The sequence below is a fragment of the Octopus sinensis genome, linkage group LG13 (assembly GCF_006345805.1).
Source record: "Octopus sinensis linkage group LG13, ASM634580v1, whole genome shotgun sequence".
Taxonomy (NCBI): Eukaryota; Metazoa; Mollusca; class Cephalopoda; order Octopoda; family Octopodidae; genus Octopus; species Octopus sinensis.
This window is the reverse complement of record NC_043009.1, coordinates 37179155-37201209: the sequence shown is the minus strand read 5'-3', so window position 1 is coordinate 37201209 and position 22055 is coordinate 37179155. Positions and strand designations below refer to the sequence as shown.

General features: G+C 40.1%; 1 protein-coding gene and 1 long non-coding RNA gene across 3 annotated transcripts; one reads left to right on the top strand and one right to left on the bottom strand.

Moving 5' to 3' along the window:
- The first annotated feature begins 402 nt into the window (after positions 1-402).
- Positions 403-15987, top strand: LOC115218278 (trans-1,2-dihydrobenzene-1,2-diol dehydrogenase-like). 2 transcript variants are annotated; one of them, XM_036508318.1, is made up of 7 exons: positions 403-632; positions 4787-4898; positions 5664-5827; positions 6213-6462; positions 7541-7665; positions 7922-8072; positions 15705-15975. In XM_036508318.1, the coding sequence occupies exons 1-7, from the start codon at positions 549-551 to the stop codon at positions 15818-15820; spliced, it is 1002 nt and encodes a 333-aa protein (XP_036364211.1). In that variant the 5' UTR covers positions 403-548; the 3' UTR covers positions 15821-15975. The 2 variants fall into 2 exon arrangements, with proteins under 2 accessions (XP_036364211.1, XP_036364212.1); XM_036508319.1 differs by lacking the exon at positions 4787-4898 and having other exon boundaries at positions 15705-15987.
- Positions 1555-20614, bottom strand: LOC118765796. Its single transcript, XR_005001676.1, has 4 exons — positions 20404-20614; positions 16865-16870; positions 12620-12630; positions 1555-1582 (listed from the first exon to the last, which is right to left on the bottom strand). It is a non-coding gene; the product is annotated as an uncharacterized LOC118765796 (long non-coding RNA).
- Between the last annotated feature and the right edge of the window lie 1441 nt (positions 20615-22055).

The following is a 22055-nucleotide window of genomic DNA, read 5'->3' as shown; positions in this document are numbered from 1 at the left end:
TTTCGTCTGACTTTATCTACATTTCACAAAAGCATGTTGATTCTCCTCCTTTCGACACCATTTGCGATTCTCTTCCTTTTTACTCCCACTCTCGTAATTCTCCCCTCCCCCTATCTCCCCTCCTCCTCTCTCTCTAATTATGTTATTTCGCCTGGATTTACAAACATGTTTCACTAAAGCATGTTAATTCTCCTTTTGACACCTCCTCCTCGCATTTCTGTTCCTTCTTTCTCCACTCTCATAATTCTACCCTTTCTCTCTCTGTGTCTGTCTGTGTCTGTCTGTGTCTGTCTGTGTCTGTCTCTGCCTGTCTGTCTGTCTGTCTGTCCGTCTTTCTCTCTCTCTCTCTCTCTCTCTCTCTCTCTCTCTCTCTCTCTCTCTCTAAGCTAGTAATAGTTTTTGCTACATCTAGGTTTCAAGGAGATCTAGTAGCTAAACAGCCAAAAGAAGTGTAACATTTACGGAGAGATAAATTTAAATAGAGAAAAACGAAAGAAGAGGATTAGAAATTTGCGACATTTTGTTAATACATTTCAAAAGGTGGGAAAATGCGCTGGGGACTCTGTTCGGCAGGTATGATTGCAACGGATTTCTGCAATGCTTTGCAATGTCTGAATCCTTCAGAACACAAAGTAAGTAATAACATTTCACATTTTTCTCTCTTTATTTTATTCATTTTTAACTTCATAAACTTCTCACAATTTCTTTATTATTTACCACTACAAACTTTAACCGGGGCAAACCTATGACGAAAACTATTCTATATATAGAGCACTAAAGGCGGCGAGCTGGCAGAAACGTTAGCACGCCGGGCGACCTGCGTAGCCGTATTTCGTCTGTCGTTACGTTCCGAGTTCAAATTCCGCCGAGGTCGACTTTGCCTTTCATCCTTTCGGGGTCGATAAATTAAGTACCAGTTACGCACTGGGGTCGATGTAATCGACTTAATCCCTTTGTCTGTCCTTGTTTGTCCCCTCTGTGTTTAGCCCCTTGTGGGTAGTAAAGAAATATATATAGAGCACTAAACTCTATAATGCCAGAAATGGACGGGTTAGACATGGATTGAAGGATTTTAAAAAGTATTTAGGAAAACATACAGCATATCGTCCAATATTTAAAATGTTTAACCTTATGAAATAGCGGCTAAACTTTCGTTTTGAAAGAGGACATTTTAAAAAGTAACTTTAAAAATTATTTAAATTTATCAACAAGTGTAACCTGAACACTATATTTTGTTTCACCATCATTGATTTAATAATACATAGTTTTGTATGCGCAAAGGAATCAACAAACTTACTTTCCATTTTAAGTCCTTGATTTTTGTAGTGGCAATTTTTCTCCCTCCTTTTTCTTATTTTATCTCATCCACATAATGTCTTCATTCTTTCTTCATATCACCATAAAAAGTAAGACCAAGGCAAAAAGAAAAAAACAAACAGGTCGTCGAAGTTATCATGAGAGAGACAAAAGTAACAAATACACTCACGCACAAAAAATCTATCTATCTATCTATCTATCTATCTATCTATCTATCTATCTATCTATCTATCTATCTATCTATCTATCTATCTATCTATCTATCCTCAAACGGAGAAGAACTGGAACGAGATAACGAGTAGGGTGGCCACTCTCGCCCGGCAATGGGCCGAGAGGAAGCTGTCCCTAAAAGGTCGGGCGGAGGTGTCGAACACGTACATCGCGTCCGTCATCTACTACCGCCTGACCGTCGTCCCTTGTCCCGACCCTACCAAACTGGAACGCATTCTCTTCCGCTTCTTGTGGAAAGGAAGCGTTCCGATGGTCAGGCAATCCGTTTGCTGCCAACACCCATCAAAAGGAGGGCGAGGCATGCCGTAGTTGTGGATCAAAAACAGGCTGAGGAAGGGCGAATTGTACCACGAGTGTCGCGTTACTCTCGAGCAACTATGCCGTCCAGGGTCAACCTTGAGCGACTGCAACACAACCAAAGCATTCTATAGGGGACTAGTGGAGGGGTGGTACGACGACGATCTCGGTGCGAACCTGGACGTCGACGAGGAATACCTGACTCGCCTGTTCCGGGATCTATGGACAACTTCAGAATTCCCTGGCCTGGCAGTGCTATCGTGAAGCGCTACCCGTTCGGGATAAGCTCTACAGGCTTGGCTCGAAAAACACGGAGCCGACTTGCCCCAAATGCGGTCAGAGCGACGAAACTGTTCTACACGCACTCGTACAGTGTCCAACCATTTCCGATATGTGGGTCTATGTCGAACGACTGCTATTGCGTGTGGGACGAGTCAGTTTATCAACTGAGTCTATCGTAAATATTGTCGCGTCTCCTTCCTCGAAACGCTATGGCGAAAGAACGTGTATGGTGGACGCGTCTGAAAGGTCTAGAGATAAACACTTTCCTCTCTGGTGAATCTCTCATCAACTCCTTCAAGTATCACTTGAAGAGGAAGGTGAGGGTAAAGAGGGAAGTTTTGTCTAGTGAATGTTCCAATAAAAAATGGGTGAATGTAGCAAGGATGGCACGTGCGATTTGTTGCTATCTGTAGTTGTGGGTGGTGTTGTGTATTAAACTGGTGGTGGTATTTTTCTGGTTATGCGTGGGTTTATGTGTTGCTCTTGTATGTTTCTTGTACTTTCGTGTTTCCTTTTTGTTGTTGTTGGTTGATCAAGTGGTTGTGCGGATGCATCTGTTATTTTTCTTTTTTGTGTTTTTCTTTCAGTTTTGGTATTTTTTCTTCCGCCTCTCTCTCCTTTCGTCAAATGATGAGGGTGTCGAGTCAGAGTGGCAAAGACTTTAATGCTTTATTGCATGTATATCTTGGAAGAAAGAATAGTGGAAGTGAGAGAGTGTGCTAAGTTAAGATATACCCTGGTTGGTGAGTTTGGCGTTCTACGGGACATTTTTTCCCGACACCGCCGTTGCTACTGTTGACGACTTGCATATTCATGCTTGTACTGCTTGTTATTCAATGCATTCTTCGAGCAACGAGATTATTCTTACCAGTACAATGTACTGTATGGAAGTGGAATTAAATACATTGAAACGAAACAACAATTTTCCTCAAAAAGAATTTCTGCATAACGAAACAATACATCAAAATTTATGAAACAAAAGGTTTTGGAAACATTTTAATTCCCAATGTCAACAGCCAAAGGGAGAAGAAACACGTGCTTTCATCAACAATATCAATAATAGTCTTTTCTGCTATAAGTACTAGGTCTGAAATATTGCGGGAGGGATCTGGGTGATTGCATCGGCCCTAGTACTTAACATTTACTTCTTTTATCGACCAGAAAGGATAGAAGGCAAAGTGGTCCTCGTGATTGAGATTGTAATGCTCCTAAGCATTTTGTCTGGTGCGGTAACGATTCTGCCAGCTCGCCACCTTAATAGTAATAATAGAAACTAGAAGTACCCGTAGAAATCTCACGGTTATTTTGAAAATTGCATGATGAAATTGTTTATTTTTCTGAAACATTTGATTCCTAAGAAGTTGTGTATTGAAGGGGCTATCTATCTATCTATCTATCTATCTATCTATCTATCTATCTATCTATCTATCTATCTATCTATCTATCTATCTATCTATCTATCTATCTATCTATCTATCTATCACTGTCTCTAATGATATAGATTTTCTATCTCCCCCCCTGTCTCTCTTTCGTTTTTCCTCTTTCTAGTTTTTCACTGATTCCAGTATTCCCGTTTCTTTGTTCCCTTCCTCTCTTTTTCTATATCTATATATTTTCTACATTCGAGTTACAAATTCTCTTAATGACCTAAGTGTAACACGGAAAAAGACAGCCAGAAGCAGAATAATATTATTATAATGGTAATACTAATAATAGTTATGGCTTCAAATATTGGCACAAGGCCAACAATTGTTATGGGAGAAGGCAAGTCAGTACTTGATACATATTTTATCTTTTCAACCCCAAAAGGATGAATGGCACTTGGAATGAAACTTAGGATGTAAACATCAAGAAGAAATACCGCAAAGTATTTTCACTGCCATGGTTTCTGATTTAGACACAAGTCAAGTAATATTGACGGGTGGAGGCTTAGCCTGTACCATCTGCTCTAGTACTTGACTGGTACTTGATTTCATCATCCCTAAAAAAGTGAAATACGGAATTTGAACTCAGAACGCAAGGAGTCGGAAGAAATACCACGGGGCTCTAACGATTCTACCACTTCGTCTCCCTAATAATAATAATAGTAAGGATGACGACAGATTTGAAGATTCCCAAGAGTGTCAGTATTTAGTTTGTGCTTTTTATATTCTAAGTTCAAATCATGACCAGGTCAAATTTGACTTTCATCCCCGGGTTCCGTGACATATAGTACCAGTTAAGTAGTACTGGGCGGAATTGATATATTCCATTATTCTTGTTCCACCAAATTTCAAACCTTTTGACTATGTCAGAGACAACTATTTCTAAGAAAAAGGAATTGGCGGAATCATTTGAACGTCATAGAATATACCTAGCGGTACTGCTTTCGGCTCTTTCGGTTCTGAGTTTAAATCTTGCTGAGGACGAAATAGTGTTTCATCCTTTTTGTAGTCGATAAATTATCCAACCAAACAAGTGTAAAGATCGATGTAATCAACTACCACCCTCATCTCAATATCGCCGGCCTCGTGTCTAGGATGTTATTAACAGTCGATTAAGAAAGTCTTATTTATTTGTATTCATCAAACATTAAAATTATATAACTGTCAACATTACAATTACATATACTGCACAATAAAACTCAGTTGCACATGACATTATTTTGCTTTTCATTTAGATAACTGCAGTGGTATCCAAATCTTTAGAGAAAGCTAAGAAACTAGCCGATGAATTTAAAATACCAAATGTGTATACCAGCTATGAAGAATTTGCCAAAGATCCCAACATAGGTATGAAAAATATTTAGCCTAAATGCGATTGTAAATTTTGTATATTATTTTGTAAACTTTTTAGATCTTTTAATTCATTTCATTTCATTTTGGTCTTACACAAACTCAATTTTAACAACTGTTGCCATGTCTTGTGCTGTACGACAAGTAATAGACCAAGAAATGTATAGTTCGTGATAATAAGTTCAACTCGTTCATGTTGTATCACATGAACGAGATGACACTGGATCAAAAAGAATCCGGATAGCTGTGTTCTCCTTCCAAATAAGAGAAATAAACTTGAAAATTTCAATAAGACGATAATAAACATTATCAACGTGAACAATAATTATTCTAACGACAATAGAATATGGACAGATATGACAACTATTCTCGTAAAGTTAAAGAAATTAATCGTTCACTTAAAATATACGAAGGGGCGCTGAAAAGTTTCTGGTTTTAAGGGCGTCGCGAATGGCTTGGTTTGAGGCCCAACCCTCCGATTTCTTTTACAGAGCTTAGAAAAACTGACGGTCCGCTGCAATAAGTGTGTGCATTTGAGAGAAGGATATGTTGAATAAAATCATAATTAACTGATTTTCCTGTATTTTTTATTTTTACTCAAAGCCAATAAACTTTCAGCACCCAATTTTTTTACACGCACACGCAAAATAGACAAGTGTAAATATTAAACAATTATTTCTATATATCACACTTGAATTACACAAATGCATTACTTTGATAGCAAAAAAAAAAAAAAAAAGTATAATTTCGTTTTACTCATAGATCTTGTGTACCTTTCAACGGCCAACATTTTCCATCATCCTCTTTCCATTCTTATGCTGAACAATGGTAAACCTGTCCTATGTGAGAAAACCTGTGCTTGTAACACGAAGCAGACAGAAGAAATGATTGAACTTGCAAAGTCAAAGAAATTATTTTTCATGGAGGTATGTCTTTTAACTCTTAAACACTTGTATTTTGGCACGTTGTTGTTCATTGAATACACTTCAGCCCTAATAAAGAGGATCCATAATGTGCTTTATCTGTGATTTATATGCTTAGTAATGTGCCTTATCTGTGAAAACTTGGCAAGTGTTTTGAATGGTTGTACAGCGGATTTGATAGAAACAGAGGTGGGGAACGTAGTGGTAAAATATTAAAGATCGCAAAACAGAATAACGATGAAAAATAACAGAAATAAGACAGATCTTTTATAATGTTTCTTTCAACATTCGCTTGTATATTTTTATACATAAGTTCCATTCTTTCATTCTTATTCCTTACTCTAACATTCTTTCTTTCTTTTCTTCAACATAAATGCTTTCTCCTTAGGCTTTGTGGTCTAATTTCTTCCCAGCTTATAAAGCTCTAAGAGAAATAATTGACTCTGGAACCATAGGACAGATACGCCACATAGATGCAGCTTTCTTTTTTTCTGCCTTTTTAATTGATTATGTATCTCAGCATTCTTTGGGTGGAGGAGGCCTCTTGTGTTCTACTGTGTATCAAATATGGCTTTCAAGATTCATATTTAGAGAGGAACCGGAGACAATTACTGCTGTTGGAACGATTTCTGACACAGGTAAATATATCTTTAATAAAATTTCGTGTTGCTTAAGTGCCTCCCATAGAGGTTTCAATAATTTTGTGAGCTATAACGAAATAGAAAAAAAGAGTCATGAGAGAGAGGGGGAGGGAATTATATACATCTACATACGGTAATTAGTAAAGAGGAGCATGCGCCCTTTTATGTCATGAATAATTTAAGGCATATTTTTGCTTCCAAAGCGCTTAGAATAAGTGAAGAGAAAATGAAGTTACTACAGAATGAAAGTATTCGCTAATGAAAGTAAAGCGAACAGAGAAAATTAGAGTGCCGGTTAGAGGTTTTAAGATAGGTGCGAGAATTTAAAACCGCTCACAATTAAGTCTCATACCTATGCAAATAAAGCTTTAGGATCAGAAATAATTTAGTTTAAAGACTCATTATTTTTCTCAACACATATAAACTTGTATTAATAAAAACTGTTTTCCCACCCGAGTGATAAATCATCCAGGTGAGGATATTATTATTATTTTAGTTTAATATAGGCATAAGGCCTGAAATTTGGAGGAAAGCGGTCAACCGATTTTGAAATATGTGCTCGGAGTGAACGGTCGTTACCCTTGTTCTCTTATTAGTTACGGAACTGAACTAGCAGCTCCTGCCTTTGAGTTTATATTAATAATGAACGTGAGCAAGGTATCACTATTAACTACTCAAGTGAATCAGGTGTAAATAGACGTGAGAGTGGTTAACAGTATCTAATGTAAATACAAAGCAAATAGCTATGCATGCTACCAAATAATGAAGGAGGCCCTGCAGTATACAGAACTTTGTCCGATCAGAGCTGATCGTGCATGATATAGTTATCTCACTTATTCTTTGTTTTTAATGCCATCGACGTTGCTCAATTTTGACGTTTTGTGTGAGCACCGACCTCACTTAGTTTTCCCTCTTTGCATTATGAGTCAAATTGTGTCAAACATGGGGAAAACACAGACGAGGATGATGATATTCATCTTAAAGGTTTCTAGTTGTGTGATTTCTATGTTATGATTGCGTTCATGTGTAAAAAGGAGAACTAAGAAATGTTGTTTTGTTGTTTCATTTTGGAAAGGTGTCGATCAATCTGCCAATATTATTCTGACTTATAAGGATGGTGCTAGAGCCTCTTTGTCTTACAATCTTGATTTAGATGGAAGACGAGACGCATATATTTATGGAAGTAAAGGTAAAATTTATGTAAGTAATCATTTCATTTAAAAATAAATAATTTTAAAATTATACTTGTAGTTAGTTAACGGAGAATTGAAGTTTATTTATCATAACTATTATTTAGATTTGTAGAATAAAAAAAGAACATTTAGAAAAGACAACTATTTATTCAATTTCTTTATGAATGAAATTATTGCACTAACTCCAACATATATAACGTTAATAGTAAAGTAATTAAACCAAACTGTCTTAACGTATATACCATACATTCCTGTTTCAACAGATACCTGAACCATTTTGGTCTCCCGCCAAAATCGAAGTGAATGGAGAAGAAAGAGAATTTCCACTCCCCAAATCTGATGCGAAGTATAATTACCCCAATAGCGCTGGATTAGCTTATGAGGCTGAAGCTGTTCGCCAGTGTTTTGAGAAAGGTAAGTCTTTGATAAATACTGTCTGGCGAGCTGGCAGAAACGTTAGCACGCCGGGCGAAATGCGTAGCCGTATTTCGTCTGCCGTTACGTTCTGAGTTCAAATTCCGTCGAGGTCGACTTTGCCTTTCATCCTTTCGGGGTCGATAAATTAAGTACCAGTTACGCACTGGGATCGATGTAATCGACTTAATCCGTTTGTCTGTCCTTGTTTGTCCCCTCTGTGTTTAGCCCCTTGTGGGTAGTAAAGAAATATATATAAGCGTGCTTCCATATATTTCGATAACTGTTAATGCTACTACTAATACTGTATCTCATAATTTGATAATCTACCACTTCAATTGCTTGTAGTAGTTATCTGTGAAGTAATATGAAGTGTGTGGGTAAGAACAGTGACAAAGAGCTACTGTTGCTGTGCGTTTCCCCTTTTTTAGCTATTGGTACGCTTCATAATCACAGATAGTTGATACAGTATGGAACAGAACAATCAATCAAGAAGTCAATGGTCAGAAAATCTGAACAGCTTGACATTAAGCTGGTCGAAGACATGGCTATGCGGTTAAAACGTTCTCTTTGTAAGCATAGTTCCAAGTTCAATAGCATGAGACAGCATCTCTGAAAGTATCTTCCCTTTATGCGAATGTTGACCAACATCTACCTCGTGGGATTCAGATACTAACTGTGTACGCAAATGTACGCATGCATGCATGTATATAAATTACTGAAATCGATGTAGTCGACTTGACCGCGATGTAAGCGACCTGCTCAAAAATTGTTGGTCTTGTACAAAAATAAAATTTTTATTATTATTATTGAGTGAGAGAGCAGTGCATGCCATCAAAGTAACACTGGGGTAAAATATACGAAGCCCAGTACACCCATGATGACTACCCGTCTGAAAGGGTACCTAAGGCACATGCATCACAACCGTATGTGCGCGACATGGTGATTTCATATCAAGGTAAACAGCGCGTGAACTTGTAGGTGAATCCCAGTTACAATTTTCTTTGAGTCTAGTAGCCAATCCCGCACAAAAGCTCCCCGAATAAAGGTTTTTTGAGGATATTGAACGAAACAGCTATGTTTTCAGAGCTGAATTACTCAAGCCTCAAAGAATTCCTCTCACCACATGGCTATAATGCTCCCCACTACTTCTGCGCTTGATCAGAGACACCCACATCGTCAGCCACTAAGGGACATACTCAACTAGTTAAGATCAAACAACTGAGATGCAAATCTATGGTATTGAGCAGAATATCTGCTGTAACCCATCGTTTTCTTCTTCTTCTTCTTCTTCTTCTTCTTCTTCTTCTTATTATTATTATTATTATTATTATTATTATTATTATTATTATTATTATTATTATTATTATTATTATTTGCTGTGGAACACGTCAGACGTGTTTTCGAACGCTCCAAGTAAATTCAATTCAAAATATTTATTCAAATTAGGATTGGTGTCTTTCTGCAATAATTATTTTATTCTAAGTTTTGAATAGAAGCACCTGGAACCTATTACTGGTTTTATATGGTTGTGTAACCCCCAGAGGGGAGATTTTCGGCCCACCAAATAATTTTTGTGGGCGTTAAAGTTTAGTGGGATCAATAAAACTCAGCAAGTTGGCGGAGCGCGTCTTCAAAGTGTTGAGGAAAAACAAAACAAACCGTCCCTTCCCTCTGTCATGGGCAACAATACAGGGGAAGCTGAGGAGAAGAACAAGACTGTCATGGTACAAAGTACAACGAACAGTAATAACAATAGTAGCAGAAACACTGGTGGAAGCACTCCGTCGGTTACGACGACGAGGGTTCCGGTTAATCCGATCAACGGAACAGCCTGCTCGTGAAATTAACGTGTAAGTGGCTGAGCACTCCACAGACATGTGTACCCTTAACGTAATTCTCTGGGATATTCAGCGTGACACAGAGAGTGACAAGGCCGGCCCTTTGAAATACAGGTACAACAGAAACAGGAAGTAAGAGTGAGAGAAAGTTGTGGTGAAAGAGTACAGCAGGGATCACCACCATCCCCTGCCGGAGCCTCGTGGAGCTTTTAGGTGTTTTCGCTCAATAAACACTCACAACGCCCGGTCTGGGAATCGAAACCGCGATCCTACGATCGCGAGTCGGCTGCCCTAGCCACTGGGCCATTGCGCCTCCACAGCAGAAACACTAACAGCGGTAGAAATGACAACAGCAGCCGCAGCAACAGTAATAGTGATAGTAGCAACACGAAAAAGAGAGTAGCAGCAGTGGCAGTAGCGATAGCAACAACAATAACAACAACGAGAGCAAAAGTGACGACAGCAACAACAAAACCAAAGCCAATACCAACAACATCGATAGGAGCAACGGCAGTAGCAACAGTGCCAACAACAACAACAGCAGCGAAAACAATACAAATGAAAATATCAAAAATAGAAAGGCTTGCAGCCGCAGTAGTCAAGACCAGAGATATACCGTAGACTTCATAAATAGGAAGCAGATGCTCCCAAAGCATGGAAACTAATTAAACAAGAGGTAAATTGGGCAAATCTGACATTCCTATCAGAGGCAAATGAAGCAGTGGAGAAAAGAACGGTGTTTTTCAGATGCATCTCAGCAGACACGAAAAGAGCAGCTTTGATAGCCCAAACAGATATTGAGGCGGTGCTGAGGTGCATAAGAAAGGGCATCGAATACATAGCGAAGGGCAAACAATACGGTACAATTTCGGTGCTGCTTAAATCAGAAGCCCTCGCTATGAAACATTCAATGAACCCCTGCAAAACCAGCAAAGTGTACACGCACCCCTCCCACATGGGGAAACGTACAGCCTGTGTCTGCATTCCTAGAATCCCACAAGGACTAGTTATTTGGTGGCTTCTGGGATGCATAATCGTGGAAGGGACGGATACTGTCCCTACAGAGACTACAAGAAGTGCCAAGGAGGACTGTTCAGGGGTTGACCTGGGGATACTCCTCCAGATCAGACCTGAAAACATAAAAATACCCCGGACCACATCCGTCTCCATAACGGCTCGGTGATACATATGATGACTAAGGGCAAAAGGCTTCATTGTTTCAGGTGTAGAGAATTAGCTCATTTAGCTGCTCGCTACCGTCTACGGCTTCAACTGCTGCCTATGCGGGGACTAGAACCACAAACATCACCAGCACCGGCAAAACCACCAGCAACAACACCAAAGACATTGACCATCCTAGGGGGAAATAAGGAAAGGTATCCCACCCCTCACACCAAACAAAAATACACAAACAAGATTATAAAGATACACACAGACACAGACACACTTACAGCAACAGACCCTTCACCTTCCAGTTGTGAAGATGAAGAGAAACCGAAAGGTCAAAAAAAAAAAAGAAACCACAAAAGAAAACTTCTGTGCGTATTGACTCTTGAGCCTTTACTGCGGAAGCTGGAGTTGCTGCAGGGCATCCCGCTCGAACCGAGACTCAGAAGAGCAGTGTTGGCGTATGCGGACGTCATCACTGTGATGGTGTAGAGCATCTCAGAAATCTAAGTGTTCGGTACATCATTGGAGGAATATGATAAGCTGAAGGGAGCAAAACTTAACCCGGAAAAGTCGGTGGGCTTACAACTTGGAACGTGGGAAGGCAAGTCCATGCCGTCCAACAGCGTGGTTGGGCGCTGGACGGACAAATAGGTAAAGTTGCTTGGTTCGGACTCGACCTCCAGGTGGATAAGAATTGGGACGAGGTGACGAGCAGGGTAGTCAATTTCACCCAGAATTGGGCTGGGAGGAAGCTATCACTGAAAGGTGGAGCGGAGGTGGTGAATGTGTGCAAGGGTCCGTCATCTACCGCTTGACTGTTGTGCCTTGCCTCCGATCGCGCCTCACCAAGTTAGAACGCCTCCTCACCAAATTGCTGTAGAGGGGACAAGTTCCATTGGTGATGCGGTCCATCTGCTTCCAGTATCCTTTACACTGAGGGATGAGCATGCCGTGGTTAATGATGCGCAAATGTGCGCTGAGGCTGCGGCATCTCCAGATATTCTACCTAAACGGTGAGCAGATATTGTCGCCGTTTGTCAAACAGGCTTTTCCACAGCTCGTCTCCTTGACTGAGCTGCAGTCCTGGGTCAAGAAGAGACCGAGGAATGGTGACTGGCATCTGGAATGTTGCCACGCACTTACTGCCCTCTACCAGGCGGGTAATACGATCAGTGGAACATCCACTCTTGAGTTCTAGTGAAGGAAAAGAGTGATGATTCACTTGGAGAGACTAGGCGTTGACGAAATCGAGTTAACCAGTCTGTTCAGGAGGACTTTCGAGCAGGGGACGATGGATCACTTCCAGAAATCCATTGCTTGGCAGTGCTTCCAGGGGAGCATTGGCGGTTCGAAATAAACTCTACAGGCACGGATTGGAGGGGTACCTGAGCCAAATCCAGGTGGTTGCCTCCTCCTCTCCCCTATTGGGGAACTTTCATTGTTATATTCTTTTGTTGGATATCATCGTTATTGTTTTAAATGTGTACTCGTTTCCGTGTAAAATCTTCACTGTCCATGTCTTCTGTATCGTGCCACGTATGTCGGCCCTAGTGGCTAATAAATGAAATAATAATATTATCATTATCATAAAAGCGGCGAACTGGCAGAATCGTTACCACACCGGGTGAAATGCTTAGCGGTATTTCGTCTGTTGCTACGTTCCGAGCTCAAATTCTGCCGAGGTTGACTTTGCCTTCCATCCTTTGGGGCCGATAAAATTAGCACCAGCTATGTACTAGGGTCGATGTAATCGACTTAATTCCTTCCCACTAATTTCAGGCCTTCTGTTTCCAGTAGAAAGGATTATTATTATTATTATTATTATTATTATTATATTATTATTATTATTATTATTATTATTATTATTATTGAGTGAGAGAGCAGTTCATGCCATCAAAGTGACACTGGGGTAAAATATACGAAGCCCAATATACCCATCATGACTACCCGTCTGATAAGGGTACACCAGGCACATGTATCACAACCATATGTGCGCGACATGGTGATCTCATAAAAAGATAAACAGCACATGACCTTGCAGGTGGGGCCCAGTTAAAATTTTCTTCAGGTTGAGTAGCCCATCCCGCTCAAAAGGTCCCTGAATAAGTGTTGTTTAAGGATGTTGAAAGAACCACCCATGTTTCCAAAGGTGAATTATTCAAACCCCAAAGAATCCCTCTCAACACATGGCTATGATGCTCCCCAACTACTTCTGCTCGTGATCAGAGATGCACATATCGTCAGCCACTAAGGGACATGGTCAACTGGTTAAGGTCAAACAACTGACAAGCAAATCTGTGGTATTGAGCAGAATATTTGCTGTAGCCCGTCTTTTATACCAAGACAAAACATTATTATTATTATTATTATTATTATTATTATTATTATTATTATTATTATTATTATTATTATTATCATCATCATTATTATCGGTATTGTCATTCTTGTTGCATGGTGCATTAAGCGGCAGAAGCTTCACATGACACAAGGGATGAGAGTTTCGTACTTGGAACTTATGAAATTAAGTCAAAGGCGCGCACGTGCTCACACACACACACACACACACAATATACCTAAGGAAAAATTTCATGAGGATCATTCTGCAGGTAAATACGATTTATATGCAATATGAATGAGTTGAATAAACTAGATCAACAGGTGGAGGCAATACACCTGTTTCAGTTTCTTAGAACTCATGCATACACACACACACATGCACACGTACACGCACACACATGCACATACACATACGCGCGCGCACACACACATATGCATACACACATACATGCATACATACATACATACATACATACATACATACATACATACATATGTTGAAGAGAGACACGTAAAATGTAGTGACGCTGATTATGAATATCAACCGTATCTACTTTTCTCTTAATTAAATCTCAGAATGAGATTGAAACAGTAATCGCTCGATAATGTAAAGTATAGAAGCCATCTTATCATGGCTAACCACATAGGGGAGGGGATGTTACTGTAGCTTTATAGCCCCAAGAGATCGTCGTCTCTAGCTGGCTTTAGACACCATATCAGTGCCCTTGAAGTATTTGCAAAGGGAGGCCATCCCTTCCTCGCAAGCCTGAGTGATACGCTCGGACTAGTTTCGGGACAAGGGACAAATATCCCGAAACTAGTCCGAGCGTATCACTCAGGCTTGCGAGGAAGTGATGGCCTCCCTTTGCAAATACTTCAAGGGCACTGATATGGTGTCTAAAACCGGCTAGAGACGACGATCTCTTGGGGCTATAAAGCTACAGTAACACCCCCTCCCCTATGTGGTTAGCCATGATAAGATGGCTTCTATACTTTACACTACTTTTCTCTGTTGTCTACTAAGAGTTTTAATGAGTCTAGGACAGTTACCCCTGAAGGACAATTACCCCTGAGGAAAACATGATAATTTAAAACTTCTTAATATATTGGAGAGGGGGTAATTAACGAAGATGTGTAATTGTCCTGATACGGTACAAATACCACCACCATCACCACAAATTCTAAAAACGATTTTGTCTTATTGGATAATCTCAGATTTTCGGCAAAATATATACATGAGTGGAGCCCTGCTGAATGTGTGTGAGTATGTGGGTATTTTGCCGATGTTTGTATCAATAAGAAAGCATGGAAACATAGGCAAGAGAAACGGAAAACGCTGCTCTTTCAACAAAGTTCTTTTTAGTATTTACTCTGAATCCAATCACAGATAGGCGCAGGAGTGGCTGTGTGGTAAGTAGCTTGCTAACCAACCACATGGTTCTGGGTTCAGTCCCACTGCGTGGTATCTTGGGCGAGTGTCTTCTGCTATAGCCCCGGGCCGACCAATGCCTTGTGAGTGGATTTGGTAGACGGAAACTGAAAGAAGCCTGTCGTATATATGTATATATATATATGTGTGTGTGTCTGTGTGTGTGTTTGTCCCCCTAGCATTGCTTGACAACCGATGCTGGTGTGTTTACGTCCCCGTCACTTAGCGGTTCGGCAAAAGAGACCGATAGAATAAGTACTGGGCTTACAAAGAATAAGTCCCCGGGTCGATTTGCTCGACTAAAGGCGGTGCTCCAGCATGGCCGCAGTCAAATGACTGAAACAAGTAAGAGTAAAAGAATAAGAGATACTCCCTTGTCAGTCTTTGTGAAGGACATGGATAAGTTCAAGGCAAAACCTTTACCCAACGGCACTATTGTTCACTTTTCGGCACTGTTGTATCTATTAAGTACTCCGAGTTATAATATACTTAAGAACATCAAGCAATAATAACAGTAGTCCAGTAAAATTGGTCAATTTCAGTAACTTTCAATATGTAGGTTGATTATTGTTTATATATGGCTGTAATTTCCCATTTTTCTACAAGGCATATTCTTCCGAAATGTGTTCGCTCCAATAAAATCCATCCCTTAGTTTTAGAAGAGGGTTGTAGGAAGATAATTTCCCTATCAATTAAGCCATCCAACCATTGCGAACATCGTTAAATTCAAGAATATTCTAATCAATGCGTTCTTATTGCATAATTGAAATATTTTACTATCTTTTTCCTTTTTGTGTCAAAATGTTTATAACTTCGAGAATTCTCTTTTTACATTTCTCTTTTCTGCTTTTAAAGGTCAACTAGAATGTCCTGCTCACACTCATTCTGATACTTTGTCAATTATAAAAGTTATTGACGAGATTCGACGACAACTAGAAGAAACTCATCAGATAAAGACAACCCCTTTGTAAAAAGGAGAAGAGGAAGAGAAAGAGAGAGAAAGAGAAGAGGGTTAAAAGAAAATGTAGTATTTCCTTACTAAAATTGATAATTCTGATATTACATGCACACACACGCACACACACACACACATACACACACACACGCACGCACACACACATGTATACGTCAGTCCATCCATATATACATGCATGCAAACATACATACATATAACCAAGTATACATACATATATATAACCAAGTATACATACATATATACAACCAATTATACATACATATATATGACCAAGTATACATGCTTATGTGTAATCAAGCAAGTATACATACATACATACATACATACATACATACATACATACATACATACATATATATATATATATTATATATTATATATATATAAGATATATATATATATATATATATTATATATTACATGTGTGTGTGTGTTTTCCACTCTTTACAGACTTGGAAGTAATTTTACATTGATAAATAGAGAATTACTGCGAAGAATACGAATGCGATTGAAGTCAACTTCAGAAACAATAACCCCGCTGCTATTATTATTTAAAGAATGGTTAGTGTTAAGAAAATTAATGCTAATATTTTCATTAAGTGGATTTGTATTTAACAATTATTATTATGCGAAGAGCTGATTTGTGAAAGATTTTTTTGTTAGGAAAGCCTTATATTATCAATGTAAAATTACTTCCGGGTCTGACGTCTTTTTTTTTATATAGGTAGTTCTTCATCTCAATTGTCCAGAAGAATATCTAATCATTACTCAACATTTAGGCATATCAATAAACGTAACAATGCTGGACTTAGTAAATTAATCTGGCATCTAAAAGATCACAATAAACAATTTAATTTGGAATGGAACATTCTCTCTATTGGTTTACCTTATGACAAAAGTAAATCTTTTTGCTTGCTTTGTAATACTGAAATATTTTTTATTCTGGTCTCAAAGAATCCCCTTGAAAACACGTTTATAGAACGCGTTTATCGTTGCAAACATTGACAGAAATATAACTCTATAAAACTTGATCTTTGACTGTCTTCTTACATTTCACTTCCATTAAATATATTTACTTCCATGCCTTTAAGCTTTATTCTAATTCATCTATTGCTCTATATCTCTGATTATTTTTCGGCTAATTTCTTTCTCCTCCACTTTCTATAAACTACCTTTAACGTTATATCTACTAACGGTTTTTAAAAGAACTTGATATCGTTCCCTTCATCATATACGCTGTCATCACATTCTGTTAAAATGTCTTATTGATGTGTTTGGTTTCTTTCTTTCCCTGATGAGAAGATTGCATTGTTTGACACCATTTTATTCTTTCTGGAAGAATGCTATTTTTGTCTTCGAAACATATGTAGGAAGTAAAAGAATGTGAATAACACCTGCGTATATCTCCATTTATCTATCTGTCTGTCTGTCTGTCTGTCTCGATCCATCGATAGTGTTCATTGTTGGATCGACTCGTAAGTCAATCGCCTTTTTTATTGTGTTTTTGCAAAAGTTTCGTCTCAAATTTTCGCGCACGGAGTGTGTAAGACACCCAGCTTTCGTCTGGGTGTGTTTTCCGGAGGGGATTTTGCCCCTAGGGGCAATTTCAGCCTTGATTATATATAAAAAAATTAGCTTTTATAGCTTGTTTTTACACAATGTCACCGAAGCGTTCCTCATAACGCATAGACGCTGTTCTCTCTCTCTCTCTCTGTTGCATCCATTTGTTTACATTTTACATTTTCAGAGTTTTCAACTTTTCAAACGCCCAACTTTCGTTTGGGTGTTTTTTAAATGTAGAATTCGCCCCTAGGGGCATTTTCATCAATTGATTTTTATTTCTCGATAAAAAAATGTAGAGAAATTTTATCGTAGAGCAGTATTCTGGGATTTTTTCTAAGGAGGATTTTCCTGCTTTGGAAAAGACAGTCAACAAAGACGATGCTACAAAGAATAAGTCTGTAATCAACACCACCACCACCAACACCAAAACTATCACTGACACAACAACCGTTAACAACAACAACAACAACAAAAATGAAGTAAATATAAATGTCCATGATGTTTCGCAAGATTTGATTATCTCACCTATTAATGGTGACGATAATATTAACAAGACAAAAGTAACAGTCCCTGAAAAAGCTACAAACACTACAACAACCAACAATAATTCTGATACAACAACAACAAAAACACACAACGACAACAACTGCCAGAAGAGAACTGTGAATTTCGCTGACACCCTGCGTCAAAAAGGATAAATTGTACATTTCAAAAATGAAGAGTTGGTGGAGACACGATCACTCTTCACAACTTCAGGACAAAATTTAATTCTACACACACCACAGCATGGAAAGATGTGGAGAAGAGAACAATTTAATATAGAATTAAAAAAATCCCCCCCCCCCAAAAAAAAAACAGAACAGGTAACAAAAGCAGACATTGAAAAATGTGCCAAGAATATTATGAAAATAAAACAATACAGAAACTGGGGTCCCCAGTTTAATACAGTGGTAGTCCGCTTCTATAATTAGGAAGAGGCAAAAGCTCACACTACGGAGACATTACGAAATGAAGAACTCGTCATGGTCCCATATTACATGGGACAAAGAGTGAGTAAAATTAGAATAAAAAATGTCCCGCCCGAAATCCCACCCAAATGGATAACATCGGCGATATGTTATCATTTAAAATCAATTAACATTTTAGAAATCGCCGTTGTTAAAAATGATAATTGGAGCGGGAAATCGATAGAGGTGACCCTTCAAATCGATGGGTCTTCTATCGAGAATTTACCAAACATTATATATTTGGAAAATGGCCAAAGCATGTATGTGGTAGCGGAGAATAATAAACCACGATGTTACATCTGTGGCGGCCCAGACCACTTAATCGCAAAGTGCGTTCTGGGACAGAAAAAACAAGAAAAAACAAATCAGAAAACAAATAATAAACAACCTCTGATGCCAACACTACCAAACCCACAACTGATACAAGAATTATATAGAAATATGGAACAACGCCAACAACAACAACAAACTAGCAAACAAACTTCAACAACATCACCAAGAAAAGAAACAGCACCAACACAATTACCATTGACGTCGCAACCAAATAAAGAAGCGAAACCACAACCAACATCAAAAGACAGACAATACCAGCACCAAGGACGACAACTAAGAAAACAGATAACAGTGACGAGAAGACAAATTCTACTCCTAACACCACAACAACACAAACACCGCACAAAACAACAACACTTTCTACAAACATACATATTAACGCAAATGCTTTGTCTTTACCTCCTTCTGATTCGTCAGACTCTTCGTCCAACGACGAAAGTTCGACGGAATGGCAAATAGCCACAGGGGGTAAAAGGAAAAGATCAAAAAAGACCACCAAACAAGCAAGTAAAGCAGGGAGATATTTAACTCCTGACAGCCCCCCCCCCTTAGACAATCAAACCATCAATGACTCCACAAAACCACGCACACGTCTAACAGCAATAGACACGGACAATAAAAAAACTAATGGAATACATTGCATCTAACACAAACATCTGTGAAGATGACTTTAAAGTAAATAATCATCCACGCACTACACCACCGACACACATAAAAATTGAACACATAACACAAACACAGCACCACACACTCAAAACCATCTTTCCAAATGCAGTCAGGGGGTTCAAAAGTACTTGTCTAAAAAACTTTACAAACACCTCCTCAAAGACATTTCAAAAGAAGAAGAAAAAACTCAAACTTTCGAAATGAGTAGGTGACTTTCCCTCTTGTCTCTTTCAATGTAGTGTGAGAAGCACAAATTTCTTAAACATCAATTATGCTTAAATTAGGTTGTGTGAATGTGCGTGGCTTGGCGTTGGCTTGAAAGCAAGGTTACCTTCTAAACGACATCAAGTCACTGAACGTGGATATAGTAGCTATCAGTGAAACCAGACTCAGCAAGCCGCGGGCCCTCGCGTCCATGTTTGGCGGTCAATTCGACATTTATTTTTCTCCCTGTCTGCCGAACATGGTTGGTGGGGGTACCGCGGTGCTTTTTTGAAAGAGTCTAAATGTAAAAGTAAGAACAATATTCCTAGACCCGGAGGGTAAGCTGGTTGTCTTGGACGTGGATGACAGAAATGGGTGTGCATTCCGTCTGATGGCAGTTTATGCACCGTCTTTAACGGGTCGGGTAGATTTCTTCAGACGTCTAGACGTTTTCCTGGGTACGTCTAGACCTTTACTGTTAGTAGGGAATTGGAACGCTACCTTGGACACGCATCTGGACTATGTGGGAATGGATAGGAATAGAAGGGGGTGTAAGTGCCTCAAAGACCTGCTCAGACGTTTCCATTTGTCTGACAGGTTCCGACTCGACCATCCGAATGTGCCAACGTGGACTTGGACAAACCGCGTCGGATCGTCGAGATCTTATCTAGATAGAATTCTATGCAGGACAGAGGATAGGGATAGTGTAGGATGTCCACAATTTAAAATAGTCAGCTACACAGATCACAAATTTGTGACGTGTACGCTCGACTTAGATAAGACACATAGACAGGGTCCCGGTTACTGGAAACTGAACACGTCGCTCTTAGCGCGACAGGTTTACAGGAACCGGATTAGCGAGTTAATTAAGAGGGCGTTGGCGAGAGCCATCGTTAACAACCGCAGGTGGTTCGCCCTGAAAATGGCAATAAAATCGGAATCAATTAGGTTTAGCAAGGAATTAGCGATAGATCGAAATAGAGTAGAGGGAGACTTGGTTAAGAAACTAGAAGAGGCACTTACCACTGGCAGCGCAACCAGCGTACTGGCTGCGAGGATGGCCCTCGACCAACACCTCAACGCCAAACACGAAGGTTGCGTCGTCAGAGCTAAAATGCGTGCCTTAAGGAACGAAGGGATCGAAGCTGCGCTAGATGCCCGAGTAGCGGAGGCGCAACGTGGCAACAGAGCCACCATTCGGTCTCTAATAGATCAACAGGGATGCAATTTACTCGAATACGAAAGGATGTGTGAGGCCTTTCAACAGCACTTTGCTCGACTGTTTGGTGCGAGTGGTGGGTCGGAACGCGGGATGGATTTCAGTGCCTACCTGACCGACCTGCCGCGGCTCTCGGCAAGGGAAGCGGAGTGTTGTGAAAGTCCCATCACAGCCGCCGACGTGCGAGTTGCGATGGCGGGCTGCGCGAGGGATAAGTCGCCTGAATTGGATGGTCTACCCTACGAGCTGTATTGTCAAATGCCAGACTTGTTTGGTGACGTCTTGGCATCAGTCTACTGCAACTGGCAACAAAACGGGAGAAACTCCAGTTTCGTGAGCCGAGGCGCAGTGACGTTAATGAAGAAAGACCCAAACAAGGGGAATTTTATAGATAATTTCAGGCCCATCACTCTGCTCAACGCAGATTTGAAAATTTTGGCCAAAGTAATAGCCGAGAGGTTGGTGCTTGTCATTGGTAAACTGGTCGACAGGGCGCAAACATGCGCCGTGCCGGGCAGAACCATACATGACATCCTCCATCTGATGCGCTACATCCTGGACAGGGTAGTTAAGGATCCTGGCATGGGTGGGGCGCTGATCAGTTTGGATCAGTCTAAAGCCTTCGATAGGGTTGACCATCGGTACTTGGCGGCCGTCCTCAGGGCGGCTGGCTTTGGTCCCGTCTTCCGCGGTTGGATCGCTGCCTTGTATAGCGGCATCCGATCAGTAATTCGGGTGAACGGTCATCTGTCGAAACTGTTTGACATCACGCGTTCGGTCCGTCAGGGATGTCCCCTGTCGGCGCTTCTGTATGCATTGACTCTCGAGCCGCTACCGCGGAAGCTGGCGACACTGAGGGGCATCCCACGGGAACTGGGTTACGGGACGAGCGTGTCGGCATATGCAGACGATGTCACCGTCATAGTGTCGAGCGAAAAACACATCCAGATGATAGACGAGACACTAAAAGAATACGAAACGGTGACGGGAGCGAAAATTAACCCGGAAAAGTATGTGGGTTTGCTACTCGGCACCTGGAGAAGCAAGCCCATACCGTCCAACTGCGAGTCAGTAGTGGGACGCTGGACGGACGGACCGGTTAAATTGCTCGGGGTTTGGTTCAGTCCGGACCTCCAAATGGATAAGAACTGGGACGAGATCACGAGTAGAATAGTCGCTGTCAGCCAAACATGGGCCGAGAGAAAGCTGTCTCTAAAAGGTTGGGCGGAGGTGGCGAA